General features: G+C 39.0%; 1 protein-coding gene across 6 annotated transcripts in view; it reads left to right on the top strand.

The window, feature by feature from the left end:
* DSE (dermatan sulfate epimerase) overlaps positions 1–19,378 on the top strand; it is a 34,661-nt gene extending 15,283 nt beyond the window's left edge. For 5 of the 6 annotated variants that reach the window (XM_041423993.1, XM_041423992.1, XM_041423994.1 and 2 more), the window contains 4 exons: positions 9,308–9,561; positions 13,266–13,505; positions 14,499–14,706; positions 16,371–19,378. In XM_041423993.1, the coding sequence (XP_041279927.1) occupies positions 9,308–9,561; positions 13,266–13,505; positions 14,499–14,706; positions 16,371–18,132 (2,464 nt within the window). In that variant the 3' untranslated portion in view covers positions 18,133–19,378. Of the gene's footprint in view, positions 1–9,307; positions 9,562–13,265; positions 13,506–14,498; positions 14,707–16,370 lie in introns of those variants that run through there. The other variant, XM_041423996.1, reaches the window with a different exon arrangement.
* The last annotated feature ends 469 nt before the right edge of the window (positions 19,379–19,847 follow it).

Raw genomic sequence — 19,847 nt, forward strand, 5'->3', positions numbered from 1 at the left:
TAGTAGTAATGGAAGTGCAGGAGGAAATTTTAAACATAGGCAGTAGAGCTGGGCTAAGCTGCCCTTCGTATAACCTCCAGCTGGCCAGCTCCTCAAATGCTGTGGCAGGAGCATGGATCTGGTTTCCATTTTTGTTTCCCCCCTGAGAACTTATGTCTGAATGCTGTCAGCATGGAGTTTATACTGTAGCCCCATCAGTGGTGGCAATAATACAGATCTTTCTCTCTTGTCCAACAGTGGTTTTCAGAAAAGTAGGAATGTGACATCTCTGAGGCATGTACTGCACTGTCTGGCTTTGCTCAAATAGGCTGGACTCAGAGGCTGAAGGACTGGGCAGACAGATTATGTAAGTCTGTTTTTCCTAAGAAACTCAATTTAAAAGTACCAGAAAATGTTACTGCACATACGTCTCCACTTAGGATCAGACTAGGAGAATAAACATGATAAATAGGAGTTATGGCTGTTGTATGAGCTGTTCTGGCAGTGTCAGAGTGGTGGAAGTTTTTGTCCAGTCTATCTAGGCATGTTTAGTTTTCCTCAGACTTTGGGAAAATACCGTTCTGGATGATATATTATGATTATTGTCCTTCTTAAATAATTTGAGGGCACGTGTCTTCTGATCAGGAGGGTGAAAAGAAGGAGGAATCTTGATGTTGCCTGACTTTGGAGCCTTGCATGTTAGGAGAGTCCTTTGCCATAACTTTTTATTTCATCAGGAAAGAGGGCTTTTCCAAAGAGGTATCTGTAAGGTAAGTAAAATCGGCCTCTCCTTAGACCTCCTCAGTAATGTAGGTGCCAAGACTGACATGTAAATTTTCTAGAAAAATATCTTTTTTATCATTGACAGATTCATCAACATGTTGGAAAGTTAAATCTGGCATTAGCAGCTTAATTCTTTCAGCAGTATAATCTGGATTTTTTTTGACTTCTGCTGTCATGACATTGGCTCTAAAATAGCTTTAAAATTAAAAAAAAAATTCATCTTAATGAGTTTTCTCTAGTTTTTGTGGCAATGTTGAGCAAAATTTAAGGCTTACCAGAAAACAAAAGTGTATGTTTTTAGCATACGCAGTAGTTGAATAAAAGAGATATGGTTTAAAATGTCACTGGTTATTTGTTTCAGAGCACTAGGAGATTAAGGAGACTGACATTTTAAATTTCTTCTTTACATTAGTGGAATCCTCAATAGTCCAAATATCCCAGGATACAATTATGAGAAAGTCTACTGGTAATTGATATATACATGGAAGGGGCATGTAATTAAGAACTCTGGTCCTTTCTCATCTATTAAAGTAGTCATTTTATGTCACATAATAAAGTACACCCATAACTGAGGTCCCATTTCTGTCAACTAACAGAGGTTGAGCCGCTTGTCATAACAACCCATGTGGATAGGCATGCTGCTCATTAGCAGAGCATCCCTAATGGCTACATCCTGGAGTAGGTTTACATTTTAAAATAAACAGAGGGGCACTGAGTAACAGCTAACTATAACAATCACCCAAAATAATCTGGGAACTACACTGTTGCGGAGACTAGCAACAGCAAACAAAAATGCATTAATATTTTAGTTGTAACAGATGAGCATTAATGGTTTTGCTTGTAAAAATTAAAAGCTGGTGTTAAATAAACCCCCTTGGTTTTCCATGGATTGGATATCTAGTTACTGTCTAAAATCTTATGGGAAGTTTGTCCTTGTATTTGAACCGTATTACCTTTTTTTAGAGGGAACAGAGGATATTGATGTGTTTTCTGGCATTTTATCTCTGACTGGCCCCTAGAGCACTCCCCACCAGAAGGGCGTTTTGGCCAAGGAGATCTGTGCTCGTGATTCTTTCCATATGCCGCTGTCTCGTCCTGTTCCCGTACTGAGCGGAATGATGTAATCAGAGTCACACATTGTGCAGAAATAACAGTTCAGTCTGACTCTCTGGTTTGGACAAAGCAGAGAAAAACTCTCTTCTTTCCTAAGCCCACCTTACAAACAAATGCCTTGGGAGTTCACACATTCTGCACCCTTCTTGTAGCAAGAGAGATGTTCTGATTTGCAATGGCCCGAAAGAGATCTCTGTGGGTTTGTTTTTGGGTTTTTTTGCACATAGTTGATGCCCCATTTTTAAAGACAAGTATGTTACCAATGTGCAGTAAGGTGTGGGATTTAACAGCGGCTCTGTGAGTTTCACAGAGCAGATAATTACTGTCAAGCACATGCAGACATTCCAAGGAAGCAGCAGCAGCTAAGGAGAAGCTAACAGGAGGCTTTGGAATAACAAATCTGTGACCTTTCTGCTGCTTTCTTATAAACTGGCAATCATGTAGCCTTCTGTTAGTCACTGCTTATTAAAAAGTGTTGGAGCATCCTATAGGACCCTTGCTGTTAGTATCCCGATAGTGCTAGATGTTGAACAATATAGATTATGAGGTAAAAATAGATATGTGTAAATAATTAAACGTGTGGATAATCATTTAACTAAAATAAATTTGTATATGCCAAGCTGAAATAAAGCAAGTCTCTGTGCTGACACCAGAAATTTATAACATCTGTTTTACTCCCAACAACCAACTAGAAATCACATTCAAAGAAGACTCAGAGGGGCTTTGTAAGACTGTGGAATAAAAGTTAGTATAAAAGAAGTTCGGAGGATGCTGATACACTGTCTCCTACAGAGAGGAAGAAAAAGAAAAGGAAGGGTAGGAGGATGAATTTGATATCTGGAATATATATTATGTTAGTAAGTGAAATATCAGATCCTTATGCTGTTTTTATCTTCTACATATGTAGTGTTTAAAAATAGAAATTGTGCATGTCTATGAAATTAAATGGCTAGCTGGATTTTGGAGAGCTTCTTTAATATCTAAATTGATATAGAAGATATATTGGTGCTGACGTTCTGTGGTAGCTACTGGGAGCTCACTTTGTGGCATGACTGGTATAAAAATTTGCTAAAACAAGAGCTAGAGACAATCTCCTAAAATAGCATAATTAAATTTCTGTGCCTGCTTAATATGACACTGAGAACAACTGAAACAAAGTAAGTTCTAGTTTATTAAAGTGTCAACACAGAAGCATCATAAAAGCAAGCCCTGTGTGAGAAGGACTCTCTTGTGATCAAAGCCAAAAATGAGAGAAGATCTGAAAGAAGCTTTAGAAGCATCAGAATGATGATCACAGACCTATGAGGAAAGAGAGGGAAAGAGGTTAAAAAGTAGATTAAGATTTTTAAGGAACTAAAGTTTACTTTCCTCCCCATAGCACCTAAGCAGTTCAACTCTATTTTTACTGTAAGCTCTTAAAATGTTTGTCTATATGTTGCCTTTTTTCCCATGCTGACATGAATGTAGCCTTTTACATTTAACCACCCCTTTGCCTTTCTTCCTGTCAACTGAGCTGCAATGAACACAAGCATGTGAGATTGGCTGTTGCTGAAACATGACTGGTAAAGAGAGAGGGGCAAACCTTTTTCACGTTAGACACCAGAAACATAAGTCATCCATTTTTCAAGTATGTGGGTTTTTTTTGTTTTGTTTTTGTTTTTGTTTTTGCAAAAGACTGAGCACTAAGGCTGGGCAGATAATGGGGTTTTTGCTTTGGCAGCCAGTCAGAAAAATGTGGGGAGGGTAACAGCTGAGAAGTTTGGTTTTTTTCAAAGAGTCTTCTTTTTTCTTTTTTTTTATCTCCAAAATGACAAATGTAGAGTATTGCTCCATTTATTAAGAAAATATTCTCCTTCATCAAAAAAATACTTTGTTTTGGAAACTTTGTAAGAAAAATATTTAAGATTTGGTCTGGTTTATAAAATAAATATTGGTGGTCTCATTCCCCTTGAAAGGTGTTCTCCCCCTTGATAGGTATGCTTTATCTTAGCATAAGAAGAATATTCTTCTTAGTAGAAGAATATTTCTCTTTCTTGCCTGGTGGGAGGATTAAAGCTCTATCTTCTTCCCTCAAAAGTGGGTCAGGACAATAGCAAGAGTGCCAAAGCATTGCCCTTGGCATTGGGAAGACTGTACAACTGCACAAGCGATCAAGAGATCACTCGGCCCCATTGTGTGCCTCGTTTGCATCCACGCTTGACATTTTGTGTGCATTAAACTCAACCATGCTCACAGCTGGCTACCATATCTGAGGCAGATGGCATCAAAATGCCTTACAGGGCTGTCTTAGAACTAATTTTCACCTCTAAGCTATTGGAAGAGAGCTCTCACTCATTTCCTTTCCTTGCACCTAGTGAGATTGAGAATTTCAGTACTGGGGAGCAAGTACTGCCATCCTTCCTTCAATCTCCTCCTCCAGAAATTATTCTGCAACGATTTGTCATGGGAATGTTTTGAGCATTAAAAATCAGGATGTGGATTACTTGTGTAATGTAAGTGTCAGGATGTGCTTAATTCTTCATTTTTCATGCACTCATACTATGTTACTTGTTGACCTAGAGGCCAAAAATCAGATCTCACACTGCTTGGAAGGGTATTCTGTATCTCAGATTAAAGATGGTTATTTTCCTATTTACTTCAATTTGTTTTTAAGAGCTGGATACACAGTGAAGGAAAGATGAGTATAAACACCCCACAGGTCATGATCAAGGAACTCATGCTGCAGAGTTTGATTTAAATCCTGCCTTGAACTGGCCGGATAGTGGTTTTTCCTTCTTGGCTTGTATTTCTGAGAGAAATGCTAATAGAATCATAGAAACAGAATTGTTTGTCTTGGAAGGGACATTAGAGATCCTCCAGTTCCAAAACCTCTGCTCTGGGCAGGGACAACTAGGACAAGACAAGGTTGCTGAAAGCCCCATCCAGCCAAGCCTTGAACACTTCCAGGTTTGAGGTATCCACAACTTCTCTGGGCAACCTGTGCCAGTGCCTCACCACCCTCACAGTCAAGAGCTTCTTCATAACTCTTAATCTCCTTTTGTAGTTTAAAACTTTTCCCCCGTGTCTTATCATTATCTGCCCATGCAAAAACCCTCTTTTTCATATGTCCCCCTTTAGGTACTAGGTTACTGTAATGTCTCCCTGGAGATTTCCAGGCTGAACAACTCAATCTCTCTCAGCCTGTCTGCATAGGAGAGATGCTCCAGCCATCTGAGCATCATTCTGTATTCCTCTGGACTCACTCCAGCAGGTCCATGTCCTTCTTTTGTTGAGGAGCCCAGAGCAGTTTGCAGCACTCCAGGTGGGGTCTCACCAGGTCAGAGTGGAGAAGCAGAATCCCCTCCCTTGCCTTGCTGGCCACGCTGCTTTTGATGAGCCCAGAACAATTGGCTTCCTGGGCTGCAGGTGCATATCACTGGGTCGTGTCCAGCTTTTCATCCCCCTGAACCCCAAAATCCACCTCTGTAGGGCTGTTCTCAGGGAATTCTTCTCCCAGTCTGCACTCATGTCTCAGACTGCTCGAACCCAGGAGACCCTGCTTTCAGTGAGGAAGTAGTTCTTTGGTAGTGAATTGTGAGAAATTAAAGAAACACATTTCTACACATCTCTAGAGAAGAGGCAGTAGTAGCATCAGGAATGTTGTCAAGAAATTGAGAGGTTGTAGTGATCTTGGCTTTGTTGGTAATACTGGTTTTTACTTTCCATCCAAAATTTTATGCAAATGGTATACTTATTTAGGGGTTGGAATTGCACTGAATGAAGGTGCTGTGTATACATAGAACAAATGCAGTGCATGCATGATGGTTCTTGGTGCCATCAATTGATCAGTGGAAAACAGGGTCTTAATCCCCCTCTTCATAGTCATTGTTCATTGTAGAAGGTGGCAAGTCTAAAACAGATAAACCACATTGCACCATGCTAAAATTCTCAACACATGTAGGAAAACCATACTTCTTATCCACAATTCCATCCTTATCCATGATCTCTTTATTTCTCCAGTTTTTTCATGGAGGATTTATATCAAATTCTAAATGTAACAAAAATATTTTATAGGACACAGATGAACACAAATTTAAAGAACACACCAGGCATGTATTTATCCTGTGCCATTCACAGGATTTGTCCAGACAGCAGATTTTTGTGCAGAACAATGCGTATGGCTTTGGATGTTTATGGTGTTTGCTCATGAGGTAGCAAACATGTTCAGCACTTTTTCCTCTTTCATAACCTTACCTACAGATACAGGTATATAAGTGCAAAAAGGTACTTGTAGGGGCGCCTTTATCTTTTAGAATTTAAAATATATTTTAGAATTTTTAAACAGTTGCCTTTACTGAAAGTTCATATGTCTGCAACTAAGTAGTTGTTCCATATAAATGAACCCATTATTTTTTTATTTACTTTGGATTTGTTTGTTTGCTTTTGTAACATCGGATGCCTTTAAAGGCTGACAAGGCTAATGCAGCCCTGAGTAGAGGTTACTTGCTGTCATCAGACAGTTAATTGTGAAGCTGAAGTTCATACTGTGTTCATTTTTAGCCTTGAGTGGCTTAGAAAATAGCTTGTTGTACAGGGCAAAGTGTGGGCTTGTTTTTACCTATCTTTGTATAAATACATACCGCTTTTCTTAGTAGTTAATAGTTAGCCCTGAAAACACTTTTTTCACTTACGTTCAGGGCACGCCTGTCGCTCTGTGCTTCCCCTCAGTTTATCAGCCAGGCTCTTTACCAAGTCTGACACTGGGAGATGCATTTGAAAAATATGAACATCATTTAAATACAAAACCATGTAATGCTTGCTACTTGATCATTCTTCTTGTGAATCATATTCCATGTTTGGTGTACATTGCTTGGTTCCCTTGAAACTAAGTTAAGGGGGCTAGCACTGATTTATAGCAACTAAAGAGTTGTTTCTTCAGAAGAGCTTCACCTTAAGAACAGATGTTAACTGTGGGTTTGTGTGTTTAGAAATTAGGATCTTTAAATCATCTTCTTTAATTTTCTCTATTGCTTGTGTGAATCTCCTCTGTACAGAAGTGCAATTTGAGGGCAGTTATGACAAAATTGCTTGTCTAACCCAAGCTGGGTAACTGTGTCACTATGTATGATAAGGGTGTCTAACATAAGGGGTTTTACACAAAAAGGCTGTGGGGTTTGTTTTGATTTTGGGGTTTGTTTTTTTTTTTTTTGGGTTTTTTTTTTTTTTTTGCTCTCCTGAAGAGATCAGGAGCCTAAATGCAATTATAACTTCTCAATTTATCACCTCCCATGTAGAAGACTGCTTTCTATTTTGTCAGAAGCAGTCGTGGAGACTATTCTATGCTTTTACACTGTAGAATTTGATGTGGTATTCTATTAGAAACTAAACATAAAGTTAGCATACATCTTAACAGTGAAAGTTACAATAAATCAGTTCCACTGGCAAATCCCATTTTAAATTTAGTCAGGTAAAGATCAGGTTTAAGCAGAATAGGTTTAAACAGAATCTAATTAGGAGCTTGTGTGTTGTTAAAAGGATACTGGACTTTGAATTAAATATTTTAAATTAGCTCAAATTCTTTCATTGTACTTTTCTTCCACCCTAATGTATAATGTAGCCTCAAACTCTTTGTAATTGTTCCAAGCAGATGCCTTTAAAGTGAAAATTCCTGTACCTATTTGAACTCTGATTTCTGAATATGCCCGGGTTTAATGAAACTAAAAATACTTTGGAAATTAGAATTCATTATGTAGCTGATCAAAGGAATTTTTCTGCATCAAAGGATTCCTGATAGGAATCATTGTGCCAGAGTGTTTCATATAATTGGCATAGAATGTAACTTTAGTTTTATGTATAGGATCAACAATATTTTAATAGCTTTTCAATTATAAGGAAAGATGAAGAAGCAAAAATAGATAATTAATTGAGTTTGACAAATAACCAGATAACTCAGACTGATGGATTTAATTTAAATCTGTAAGACAAATATTTCATTTTAAAAAAAGGAAAAAAGAATGTTTAACTTCACTGCAAGCAGAATATGGAATCAAAACTGAGAGAAGGTGAACAGTTAAAACTATTGGAAATTCATCTGATCAAAAAGCATACAGTAGTTTCCTTACATGGCAGTATGAATGGGCCAAACTTGAGTTCTTCCAATGATTTAAATATGCTGAAATAAAAATTAAAGGCTTTTTTTTTTTACTTGCACAGGATATCTTTTACCACCATTGCAGTGCCTTAGGCTGATGCTCGTAATTTCTACGTGTTTTATTAGTGCATTTGGAATGCCAATAAATGCTTCTCTAGCAGAATTTATTTGGTTTTATCTTACTCTTTGGGGATTTTTTTTCTCATCTGTTCCCACTGCTGCTTACACAAATGAAGATGAAATCGTATTTGTAGAGTCATAAAGTAGTTGAAACTGGAATGTGTGTGCTTTCAGGAACACAGCACCATTTCTGCTGATTGCAGTAGGACACTCATCTCAACAATTTTAATTCATTTCTTTAATAAAAAAATAGATTGCCAAAAAAGTGAAAGAGGAGAACAAGTGTGAAAGCAACTGATGATTTTTCAGTTTATAAAAGTTTACTTTCACTGTGTATTCCTTCGCATTTTATTTTCTGTAGAACCATGACCTAGAAATACTGTAAGTACTGCAAAACTGAAGTCATTGATACACAATATATGCTTGATTTAAGAGGAATATTTGCTCCATACCACCTATATTATGAATTTTCTTGGTGAAAATGTACTATTTTGATAAGTTCAGTGTAACCATTGGACACAAGCCAGTAGTTCCTGGAAAAGAATTTTTGAGTATTGACAGCATTTTGCCTCTTTTCTATCTTATCATAAAAACCCCCAATGTTTATTAAGAATTTTAATTCAAGCTGTAGTAAAACTAAGTTTCCTCTTCCCTACTTCTGTCCTTGAATGCCTTTAGGACATGAAAAAAACAGTATAGTGAGTTGTTTTATTATACTTGCTGTAAAGACAGCTTTAGTCTCATAGGCACCATTTATCATCAACTGAATCCTTTGGAAAATAAAAAATATTTCTTACAGGAGGTTGGAGGAGTATAAACCACGGCATATTACTTTATCACAAAAATTATATTAATCGTACTTCAGATTAATAGATTCTATTTCTGTACAGTCAGTATTCTGCCTATTTTTCTCCTAGCAAAACCCAGAATATTTCAAACATTTTTCTAATATTTAGCAACTTAATCTTTCTAATAAAGTTTTTGAGCTTTGAAGATTAGTGTTGTCCATGCCTAGGATGGGCAAAATTAGTTTAGAGACTTGATAAGTAGCTTACAATTGTGTTAAAATTCAACACAAATCATCTAACTTCGGAGACTTTAAGTCATATACATATCACAGTACAGTAATGGGGAAAACTAGCTAGGTGAACTCAATTAATTGCTGTCTTTGTTTATTGACAGGCTGGTAAAGGATGCCCCCTGGGATGAAGTCCCTCTTGCTCACTCCTTGGTTGGTTTTGCCACTGCTTATGACTTCTTGTACAGCTACCTTAGCAAGATTCAGCAGGAGAGATTTCTTGAAGTAATTGCGAATGCCTCGGGATACATGTACGAAACATCATACAGACGTGGATGGGGCTTCCAGTACCTTCACAACCACCAGCCTACCAACTGTGTGGCCCTGCTGGCTGGAAGCCTGGTTCTGATGAATCAAGGTATGTGCTAAACCATGGGAATGTTTTTTCTAAAGTGTATCAATTCAAATCAGCCACTTATGCAGGAAAGTTCAGGATTTGATAAAAATGCTTCTTAGTGTACAGAAGTACTGGGTTTGCTCTTTTGCTGCTTAGTAAAATTTAATCTACTGAATAGAACTAAAGTCTGTGGGCAGATGTACAAGTCATGATGTGTGAGTATAGAAGTTCAGTTTTCTAAGTGATTCTGAAATTCTTACCTCACAGTTTATAAGAGTTAAAAATCCCCTTGTGTACAGTTTGTCCAGTCCTGATTGATGGACAGTGTCTTTCAGAGTAGATCATCAATGCAGAATGATGCTTGGTCTTCTTACACAAAGCATTGTGAAAGTCAGCAGTCAGAAACACCCAATGCTCTGACCTGGGAGCCAGACAACAGGATAACCTGGAATTTCATCCAAGACTTCTGTTCTGTCACCTAGAGGATCTGCAAAAGTGCAACTTTATCCACCCAAGTGCCACAGCTTGGGACCCCTCTTCCTAACAGCTTTTTCTATGGGATAGCCAAGGCTGTACTTTTTTTCTTCTGAATTCTATTGCACCTCACAACCAACATTTGTGCCTGGTTTCCTCCTCTTCTTTGCTTCGGGGACATAAAACCATCCTTCCCATTTCCAAGGTGAATACCCTGGCCAGTAGCTTTTGCCTGCTCTGTCGAGGGGCTATCCCTGTCCTGCTGGAGAATGCAAGTCACAGAGTGAGAAAGCAGCTGAGCAATCCTGACTTTAAACCCCAGAGGTACTTCAGCTGAGAGATGGAAGTCATGGAGTCAGCTCCTGATTTTATAAGAATGAATCCATATTTCATCAGGTGATTATTTTATATGTGCTAGAAGTATTTTGAAAACATGATTCCCAATGGAATTACTTATGCACTACAAATCAAGAAAAATCTAGTTTCTGGATGCAGTTGCCAAGCTGCTCAGCCCTGCCAAACAGAGGCACATCTGCACATCACTGAAGCTTTCAAGTGCCCAAAGAAATGTGACAAAAAGCTGTGGCACCTACTGTGTTTGGAGGGTCATTTTTTACTAAGTGCCTGTCAAAACAAACACACTGACTGATGTGTATATGTTGAAAAGTATCAAGGGCATGTGTGGAAGTTATTCCCTATCCTCCCATCTTGCCTTCCACAAATTGAAGACTCAAGCCATGTTTATTCAGTGGGTTTACTAAATTTCCTATAATTCCATCCTTCCCTAAGCCTTTTGTTGGTGCTGGCAGTTTGCAAGATTCTGCTTTTCATTAAGGTATAGGCCATAAGTATGCCTTGTGAAAAACAATGAAAACACCACAAAGCTGGGCAATATTTTTTTCACTAAAGTGATGGTGTTTGGGGGTGAGAGGAAGGAAAAAAGCACGAAACTAATGAATTCTTGAGCAATTTGAAAATAGTAATATTTCAAATGAAAATAGGTCAAAACAGACTGTATCTTTCTAAATTAAAATGCTGTTGTTTTGATATAGAGAAACTTTATTTTTAATAGCAACTTAAATGAGGTTTTTCTGCTAGTCTAAAATGAAAAAACAAACTGTAGTTCCAATATGAAAGAAAATAATCTGAAGGAGAAAAAAAAGGGAGGGAGAAAAGGAATGAACATATACGCTTCTGTATCAGATATATAGCAACTGCAAATAATGTATCCCAGGGTAGACCTTTCTCACAGAAGGTTTGAATTCCGACTGATAAGTTTAAACACAATTCAGCTATTGAAGCTTGTAGAGACTAAACAGCCAATTTAAAAGAATGTAAATGTTGCCAAAGGAATGAAAAATGAAACTAATTGAAGTTAATTCTAGGCACGTGCATATGGCGGAGTTTTGCACTTAGACACTCAGATGTTCAAAATAGAAACTTGAGTAAGGCCTTGATAGATATAGATAGCTGACTTATATACTGCTAAATTTAGATGAGATTTTGTCTTGTAGCCTGACAGGGTGTTGAGTCTTTTACTTTTTTAATTTCAATGTATTATTATTCCTTTAGTGTACTACAAGTGTAGTGTTATAGCATAGATATACCTGAAGTAAACAGAACATTAATGCATTACAGTGGTAAAGGCACTGTGCTGAACCACAGCAAATCACATTCTTGCAGCAGTCAAAAACTAGCTTCTCTTCTATGTCACAAGGGAAAACAGGAGTGGAAACATTCAGGATTTTATTCTGACAGACCACTGTGCTGCCAGCTCCATGAAGAGTAATGAAAGAGTGTCTTAGTAGCTGGGAGTGAAGTGGAAGTAAGTAGTACCACTGCCACTGTTGCTCAGGCCTTCCCCACCACAGTTTTCTCTTCAGTCAGGCATTTAAAGTACTGTGATAGACTCAGGTTGTCTGTTTTGCTTAGACACTGCTTTTTTTTTTTTTTTTTTTTTTTTTTTTTTTTTTTTTTTTTTTTTTTTTTTTTTTTTTTTTGTCTCTGTTAACTGAGCAGAATTTGGCAGCCTTGACTAGTAGGATGCCTGAATTACTCATCACTCTGCTGAGCATAAATACAGTGTTGGTGGCAATGGGATGAAACACTCTGAGTAACAGGACTGAATGTAGCTCCTACTCCCATAGCACATGTGCTTCATTCAGTAGGCACTGCTTCACCACGTAGTGAGGTGTAACCTGTGCCAGGTGGGCTTTGCTATAGGATGGAATTAAGTCTGGTTCAATCTGTGTCCAGACACTTTGAACTCGGAGAACACTAAGCTGCCATGTAGAAGCACAAGGCAGTTGGTGTCTGTTTAGTCCTACCTGTCTTGCTACTCAATCCAAAAAGCCTTTCCTCTGCTGGGTTCCATATGCTGACTTCTGCAGTGTGAAGGCCCCTCATGCTTGTGCTTAGTGAAAGCTGACTGGCACTGAGAAGGTTTCACATGGCGTCTTCCCAGGTCTTGATTTGTGTAGAGCAGACCAAAACAGAAAAGTCTCTGAAATGCTTTTCTTTTAGAAAAACTGAAACTGCTCAGGGCTTGTATATGTGGAGGCTGAGAATTTATCTGCTTGGAAGATTAATTTTATTCTGGAAGTGAGGAATCTACTTTTGGAATTACGCATGCAAAGGTCTTCCAAAATAGCTTTTATTTGGATCACCCTTTAGGTTGTACAACAAACTGAAAATATAAGTGGAACAGAGCAGCTCTTAAAATAGAGCATGAGTTAGCTTATCATCACATCAGTTAACTGCAGCTCAAATGTGTACTTTTTTACTTTTTTAGTCTCTGTGGATCTCCTTACCACACTGGTGATCCTGACAGTCAAAAATGACTGATCAGAATTGTTGCATTATTGGAGCCCTCTAGTGGGGTCATTGGTTTGTTTTCATACAGCTTTAATTTGAAATGCAATAAATAGTCTTGGTTTGGCTTTTCCCTTTTTTGCACGTCCTGAATGCATTAAGCAAATTTTCTTTTTAAGCTGTAAAGCATAGCCCCATATTATTAGCAATAAAAGGTGTTTGATAGATTTTCCCATGCTCATGTGACCTTGCTTTGCTGTGTTTAAATACAGTATTTTATTTTTCACCTTAGAAGTAAGGGATGCTGCACCAGTAGCTTGTATTATAGACCCCTGGACTGCAGATTCCTTGCTGTGAAGGATCCGTCTGTGGGAGTACAGGCAGCACCATCTGTGAACTGTTGTGTTGTAATTAGTTTTGCCATTGTTATTTTCTTTCAGGCTACCTTCAGGAAGCATACTTGTGGACCAAGCAAGTGCTGGCAATCATGGAGAAGTCAGTAGTCCTGCTGCAGGAGGTCACAGATGGCTCCCTCTATGAAGGGGTGGCTTATGGCAGCTACACAACCAGATCACTGTTTCAGTACATGTTTCTTGTCCAAAGGCATTTTGACATCAATCACTTCAGCCACCCCTGGCTCAAGCAGCACTTCGCATTTATGTACAGGACTGTCCTGCCAGGTGGGTCCTTTGGGTGAATGAAGATGAATCTCTTTATTTTTGAAGCAGCAATAAATTTCATACTTCAAATAGGCCATTCTAAAATAGCACTCTATTTGGATTTTTTTCAAAGTAACCATTTCCTTGGCTTTTACCTTCAACAGTTATCAAAACAGTAACACCCTTGTTTATCACTGCTTATTAATGAGGGACACTTTCCACTAGCACAGGTTGCTCAAAGCCCCATCCAGCCTAGCCTTGGACACTGCCAGGAATGGAGCACCCGTGACTTCACAGCCTGTTCACATGCCTCACTATCCCCACAGGAAAGAACCTCTTCCTCATACCTAAACTAGCTCTACCGTCTTTCAGTTTAAAGCTGTTACCCCTTGTGTTGCTTATTTGCAGAACACTTCATTAGGAACTTACACTGCTCAAATTACAGGTTAAAAAATTTTAGATAACTCTCTTGGAACCCCAGATCTACCTATGTATGTAAGGGGGGCTGAATGCAGCTTTGGTATGCCAGCACAGGCACATAAACAATTGTGCTGTCTACATGTGAGACCTCAGGCATCCTTTGGGAAGAGGTTCTTAAGACCAAAATGAACTCACACTGATGATTTCAAGGTGAAGCTGATTATTTTGTTCTTTGGGGGCACCTCTGTTTTATTCCTTTGCAGAGCATAGATTCACATAAAAACATGAAAGCTGTAAAGGGAAAGTTACCTTTGCCAGACTTGAGAGAGGAGAGGAAGTGGATTGAATCACATTTGGTGTAGTCCTTTGGCTGTCCATAGCCCAAAGCCAAAGAAGGTGAATATTCAAGTTAGCTGCAGCAGAAGGAAACCACTCCTGTGTAACCTATTTACGGCTCATTTACAAGCAGGTCTATAAACATTATAAACATCTGAAAAGGCTGTTTGTGTTTGCACTGCTTGGCTTCACCGGCATGCTCTTCAAAAGCATCTTTGTGTGCTTATTTGTTCTTTCTCCTTCTCACTTTTCCCCTAGGGTTCCAGAGAACTGTAGCCATCGCAGATTCCAACTATAACTGGTTCTACGGGCCGGAGAGCCAGCTGGTGTTTCTCGACAAGTTTGTCATGCGCAACGGCAGTGGGAACTGGTTGGCAGAGCAGATCAGAAGGAACCGAGTGGTGGAGGGCCCTGGCACACCGTCCAAAGGGCAGAGGTGGTGCACTCTCCACACTGAATTTCTCTGGTATGAAAGGGAATGAGTGGGCTCAAAAGGAATCTGGCAGCTGTTTGCTGTTAGGGATAATTCATTATCTTTAGATGTGCACTGTAGAGGCCGGGCTCAGGCTGTCCATGTGCCACCCAGGGTCATGAGGCACAGAAGAACTTCTTCATTTAGCACAGGTTGCCGCAGGGAGCACCCTGGTCTTGTCCTGCTTCTGTTTTTATGGTGTCTTTCCACTGTCTATTACTTTCATAAAATACAGGCCATTCCAAAGGAACTGAAAATTTGCCTGTATGTAGTCTTTATTGTTTAATTTGGTCTATTCTAATGGGGTTTAATCCTGTTGTGTTCTTTTATGATGAATTAGATGAATATTTAAAGCATAGCTTTCATTCAAAAATTCTGTAAAATAGTATAAATTTTCTTTTAAAAGCTAAATAATCCAAGCAGTAAGGCTACTGTTAACAGGATTTGCACACTAATTAGCAAGTTATACTTGGGGAAAATGCCATGGTAGATGGATATTTTCCCATGTAATTTACAGTTATGCTAACTTTTCTCTCAGTCTTCTTAAAGTAAGAAATTAAAAGACTCACGAAGCTTTAGATCCACATATGAATTCCCTTAGTTTGTGGAGGTGACAAATATATATCCAAGGTAGCTCTCTCTCCCTTGCAAGAAAAATCTTATTCAATGTCTGTTGGTTTGCACTTACAATGTGCACATCAGAGTGCGTCTTTGTTAGGCTCCAAGCAGCCTTCATCTTGTTACTTGCAAAATACAGGATCTCTCCTCTACAACCTCATCCCATCACTGTTTTCTCCTGTGTATCCATGGAAATTCTCGGAAACTCCTGGTTATTTGTAAGAATAAATCTGATTCTGGAACCGTCTAACAGAAATGTTAGTGGGCTTAATATGGTTTTGTTTATCTTGGTTGCTTAAAAACAATGCCAGAAAGTTAAGTTTTGGGTTGGATTTTTGTTGTTTTAACTCCCATAGATAAAATTGTAATAAGTTTAACCTTTTTTGGAATTAAGGCTTCTTTTTAAACAAAATGTCTTACGTCTTACAATTCATACAAGAAAAAACATGAAAATTTTTCGTTAGCCTAGTTTGGAAAAAGAAACTAACATACATTAACTGATACAAATAATAAGCATTTATCCTTCAGAATGCCTTTTTATTAATTTTCAATGTATTGCCTATTCTGTTTGAAGACTACAGACTTCTGTAATCATAATTTTGGGGAAAAGATGCTCCTCTTCATTAAGTAGTCAGTAGATAGGTACAAATGCTGATGTCTAGGCAGTGTCTGGTCTAATCTGCCTTTTTTAAAAAAGATCTATGTTACAGTCAGTAGTTTTATGACTACCTAGGACAAAACATGGCTAGTTTGAAATTAGTGGTACTCTAATTTTTGAACTGCAGAAAGACTGCTTGTTTGAATGCAGAGCAGATGCTTTCAGCTATTGTTCTGTAAAAAGTGCACAACAAATTTGTATAGTTGTTATAGGGATTACTATGATGAACAGCTATATGATTACAAAGCTGTAACTTCGGGCTTTATATTGTTGGCTTACTCTTTGATGTAAATAGGGAATGGGTTCTTGAGTTTTTTACAAATGCTGATAGTGGAATCAGTCAAGTGATTTTTAACCCCATGTTTCCCATCTTTTTTTGCAGGTATGATGCAAGTTTGCGCTCTGTACCTCCACCAGACTATGGGGTTCCTAAGCTGCATTATTTTGAGGACTGGGGAGTGGTGACTTATGGAAGTGCTTTGCCAGCGGAAATCAACAGGCCTTTCCTTTCCTTCAAGTCAGGAAAGCTGGGAGGACGTGCAATATATGATATTGTTCATAAGAACAAGTACAAAGAGTGGATCAAGGGGTGGAGGAACTTTAATGCTGGCCACGAACACCCAGACCAGAACTCCTTCACTTTCGCTCCCAATGGTGTACCTTTCATAACAGAAGCTCTGTATGGGCCAAAATATACTTTTTTTAATAATGTGTTGATGTTTTCCCCTGCTGTGTCTAAGAGCTGCTTCTCCCCATGGGAAGGGCAGATTACAGAAGACTGTTCCTCAAAGTGGCTTAAATATAAACATGACTTGGCTGGCAACTGTCAGGGACGAGTGGTTGCCGCCATGGAGAGAAGCGGGGTGGTTTTTGTCAGGGGAGAAGGAGTGGGTGCATACAATCCTAAACTGAAGCTGAGAAAATTGCAACGAAACCTTATACTTCTCCATCCCCAGCTTCTCTTGCTAGTGGACCAAATCCACCTAGAAGATGACAGCCCTCTGGAGGCAGCGACCAGTTTCTTCCACAATGTGGATGTGCCTTTTGAAGAAACAGTTGTTGATGATGTCCATGGAGCCTTCATTAGGCACCGTGATGGGATATATAAGATGTACTGGATGGACGACACTGGCCACAGTGAGAAAGCCACCATTGCCTCGAGGATGTATCCCAGGGGCTACCCCTACAATGGAACAAACTACGTGAATGTAACGACCCTGCTGCGGCACCCCGTCACAAGGGCCATCTACCTTTTCATTGGGCCCTCTGTGGACGTGCAGAGCTTCACCGTGCGTGGAGATTCCCCACAGCTGGATGTTTTTGTCACCACTGGTGAGCACGCCTACGCCGTGTACCTGTGGCCCGTCGAGGATGGCTCCCGCTCTGCCTTTGCACAGGTTATTGCAGACCGCCAGAAAATTGTCTTTGACCGAGCCTCTGCCATTAGGAGCTCCACAGTGCCAGAAGTGAAGGACTACATAGGGATCGTGGAGAGGAACCTACAACATTTTAAGCCTGTTTTCCAGCAGCTTGAGAAGCAGATCCTGTCTCGTGTACGCAACACGGCCAGCTTTAGGAAGACTGCCGAGCGCCTGCTGAGGTTTTCAGATAAGAGACAGACAGAGGAGGCCATTGACAGGATATTTGCAATCTCTCAGAGGCAGCAGCAGCAGCAGCGTGGCAGAGCAAAGAAAAACAGAAAGGTAGCCAAAGGCTACAAATTTGTTGATGCCGTTCCCGACATTTTTGCACAGATTGAGGTAAATGAAAGAAAAGTGCGACAAAAGGCACAGACTCAAGCACAAAAAGAGTTGCCTGTAGACGAAGATGAGGAAATGAAAGATCTTCTGGACTTTGCAGATATCACTTATGTGAAACACAAAACTGGGGCGTCAATCAAAGGCCGATCGGGGCTGGCACAGATGGTGGCAACTGCTCGAAGTGCCCCATCAATATCAGCTTCTTATACTCGCCTCTTTCTAATTCTCAACATTGCTATTTTTTTTGTCATGCTAGCAATGCAGCTCACATATTTCCAGAAGGCCAAGAGACTGCATGGCCAAAGATGTCTGTATACAATACTTTTAGTAGACAGCTGTATATTATTGTGGCTGTATTCTTCCTGTTCTCAGTCACAATGTTAGCAGAAGACCTCTACTAGTTGACCAGTTTATGGTCATATATGTCTATGCAAAAACATTAACCCTAATAGGGCCAAAGTTTATATCTTCTCTTTTTTTTTTTCTTTTTTTTTTCTGAAACATTCGAAAAACATATGAGGAAAGATTGTTTTCAGACCAGAAGGGATTAAAGAATAGGGCAAGCAATTAAGATCTCAGAAAAATCAGTACTTAATAAGTATTCCTCCTTTGTATTTTGAGTTGGGCCTCAAGTCTGAGGGAGTGTTATGCTTTGTTCATCAGAGTTCAGTAATGTAAAGTTGTAATTAATTTTTTGGTGAGAAGAGCCCTCTTGATAGGTTTGTTTCTAAGGGCTTTTTTTATACAAAATTTGATTTGCATGTCGTGAGTTTTCATTTCAGGCTGCTAGGGATGTCTCTGGACATTCTCCTAAGACGAGGACATTCAAACATACGTATACAAGGCAGATCTTAGCAGCAGACTTCATTTCTGTCTGCCAAACCAAAGAATGGCTCAATATGGGACACCCCCATATCATTATTGCAGACCCTTACATTGTCCCATCTCTTCCATGCTTTACAATCTGGCACAGTGGAGAAATGACAATCATGTCAGTGCTTGCCAAGTCAGAGGCACATCAGTAGTAGGTAGTAGTAGAAGGCAAATATGGGTTTAACTCAAAGTAGAACAGTACGCAATTCTCAGGAAAATAAAAGCATTTATATTTTAGCCAAGTGTAGGCTGTAGAATGCTGAATTCTGTAGGGTCTGTTCTCCATTTTACAAGGCAGGGTTTCAAGAAAGTTTTCTATAGTTTGAAACACGTCTTAGTAGGGAAATAATGTCCTAGATCACTGCCCTTCCATATTTAATTTTAAAAATACAAAGAACCAAAGCAATCCTGTGGTAACCTCAGCAACTGACAGTATGGAAAAGTATGTATTAAGAAAGTATTTAAGTATTCTTTTCAAATGGCTAGAAAGAGGACAGTTAACATTTTGTGAACAGCCTGTTCTCTATAAAGCACCAGCAAGGATTCTGAAAGCTCTTGGTGGCCCCAGGTCAATTATTTGGGGATTAGTGGTAAATAGAATCATGTGGTTTATGACAAAAATAAGTTTGACATCTCCACATATATTCCCCTCTGTTCATTAAACTAATTTCAAAAGCTCACAGCTGTTTGAGAGAATAGGAACTGTGGAATTGGGGCATACCTGTATGTCTTTACAGAAAAACAATTCTTCAGTACATTTGCTAAATAAAAGCATTATAATTATCTTTATGGAAAAGTTGTTTTTCTTTTATTTAAATATTTTTCCTGATAATTGCAGTAATTATGTTCATGAGTGCTTGGTTCAAGCCACAAACCTTTACTTCCTCTTCTTTACACCATTTAGATGTATGTTATCTACATTACTCCTGTTAAGCTTTCTGCAAGTCTGTGTTTTGAAATGTGATGATCTTTCCTTGTCTAAACATCTTCAGTGAATAGGTCAGAATATTTTCACTAGGCTCCAGCTCCTGAGTCAGTTTAGAGCGCTGTATTCACATAAATAAGCCCTATTGCAGTCTCCAATGCCTGGATTTATTCAATGAAATTGGCTACATTTTATCTGAGCAAACATTTAGGTACCCGGTTAATTTCTGATCCATGCATAGTCTCTGGATTATGAGAGCCTTCAGACAGCAACTCAGCACACTGACGACCTTGGAACACCT

The sequence above is a fragment of the Onychostruthus taczanowskii genome, unplaced genomic scaffold, assembly GCF_017590055.1.
Source record: "Onychostruthus taczanowskii isolate IOZ18803 unplaced genomic scaffold, ASM1759005v1 scaffold8, whole genome shotgun sequence".
NCBI lineage: Eukaryota > Metazoa > Chordata > Aves > Passeriformes > Passeridae > Onychostruthus > Onychostruthus taczanowskii.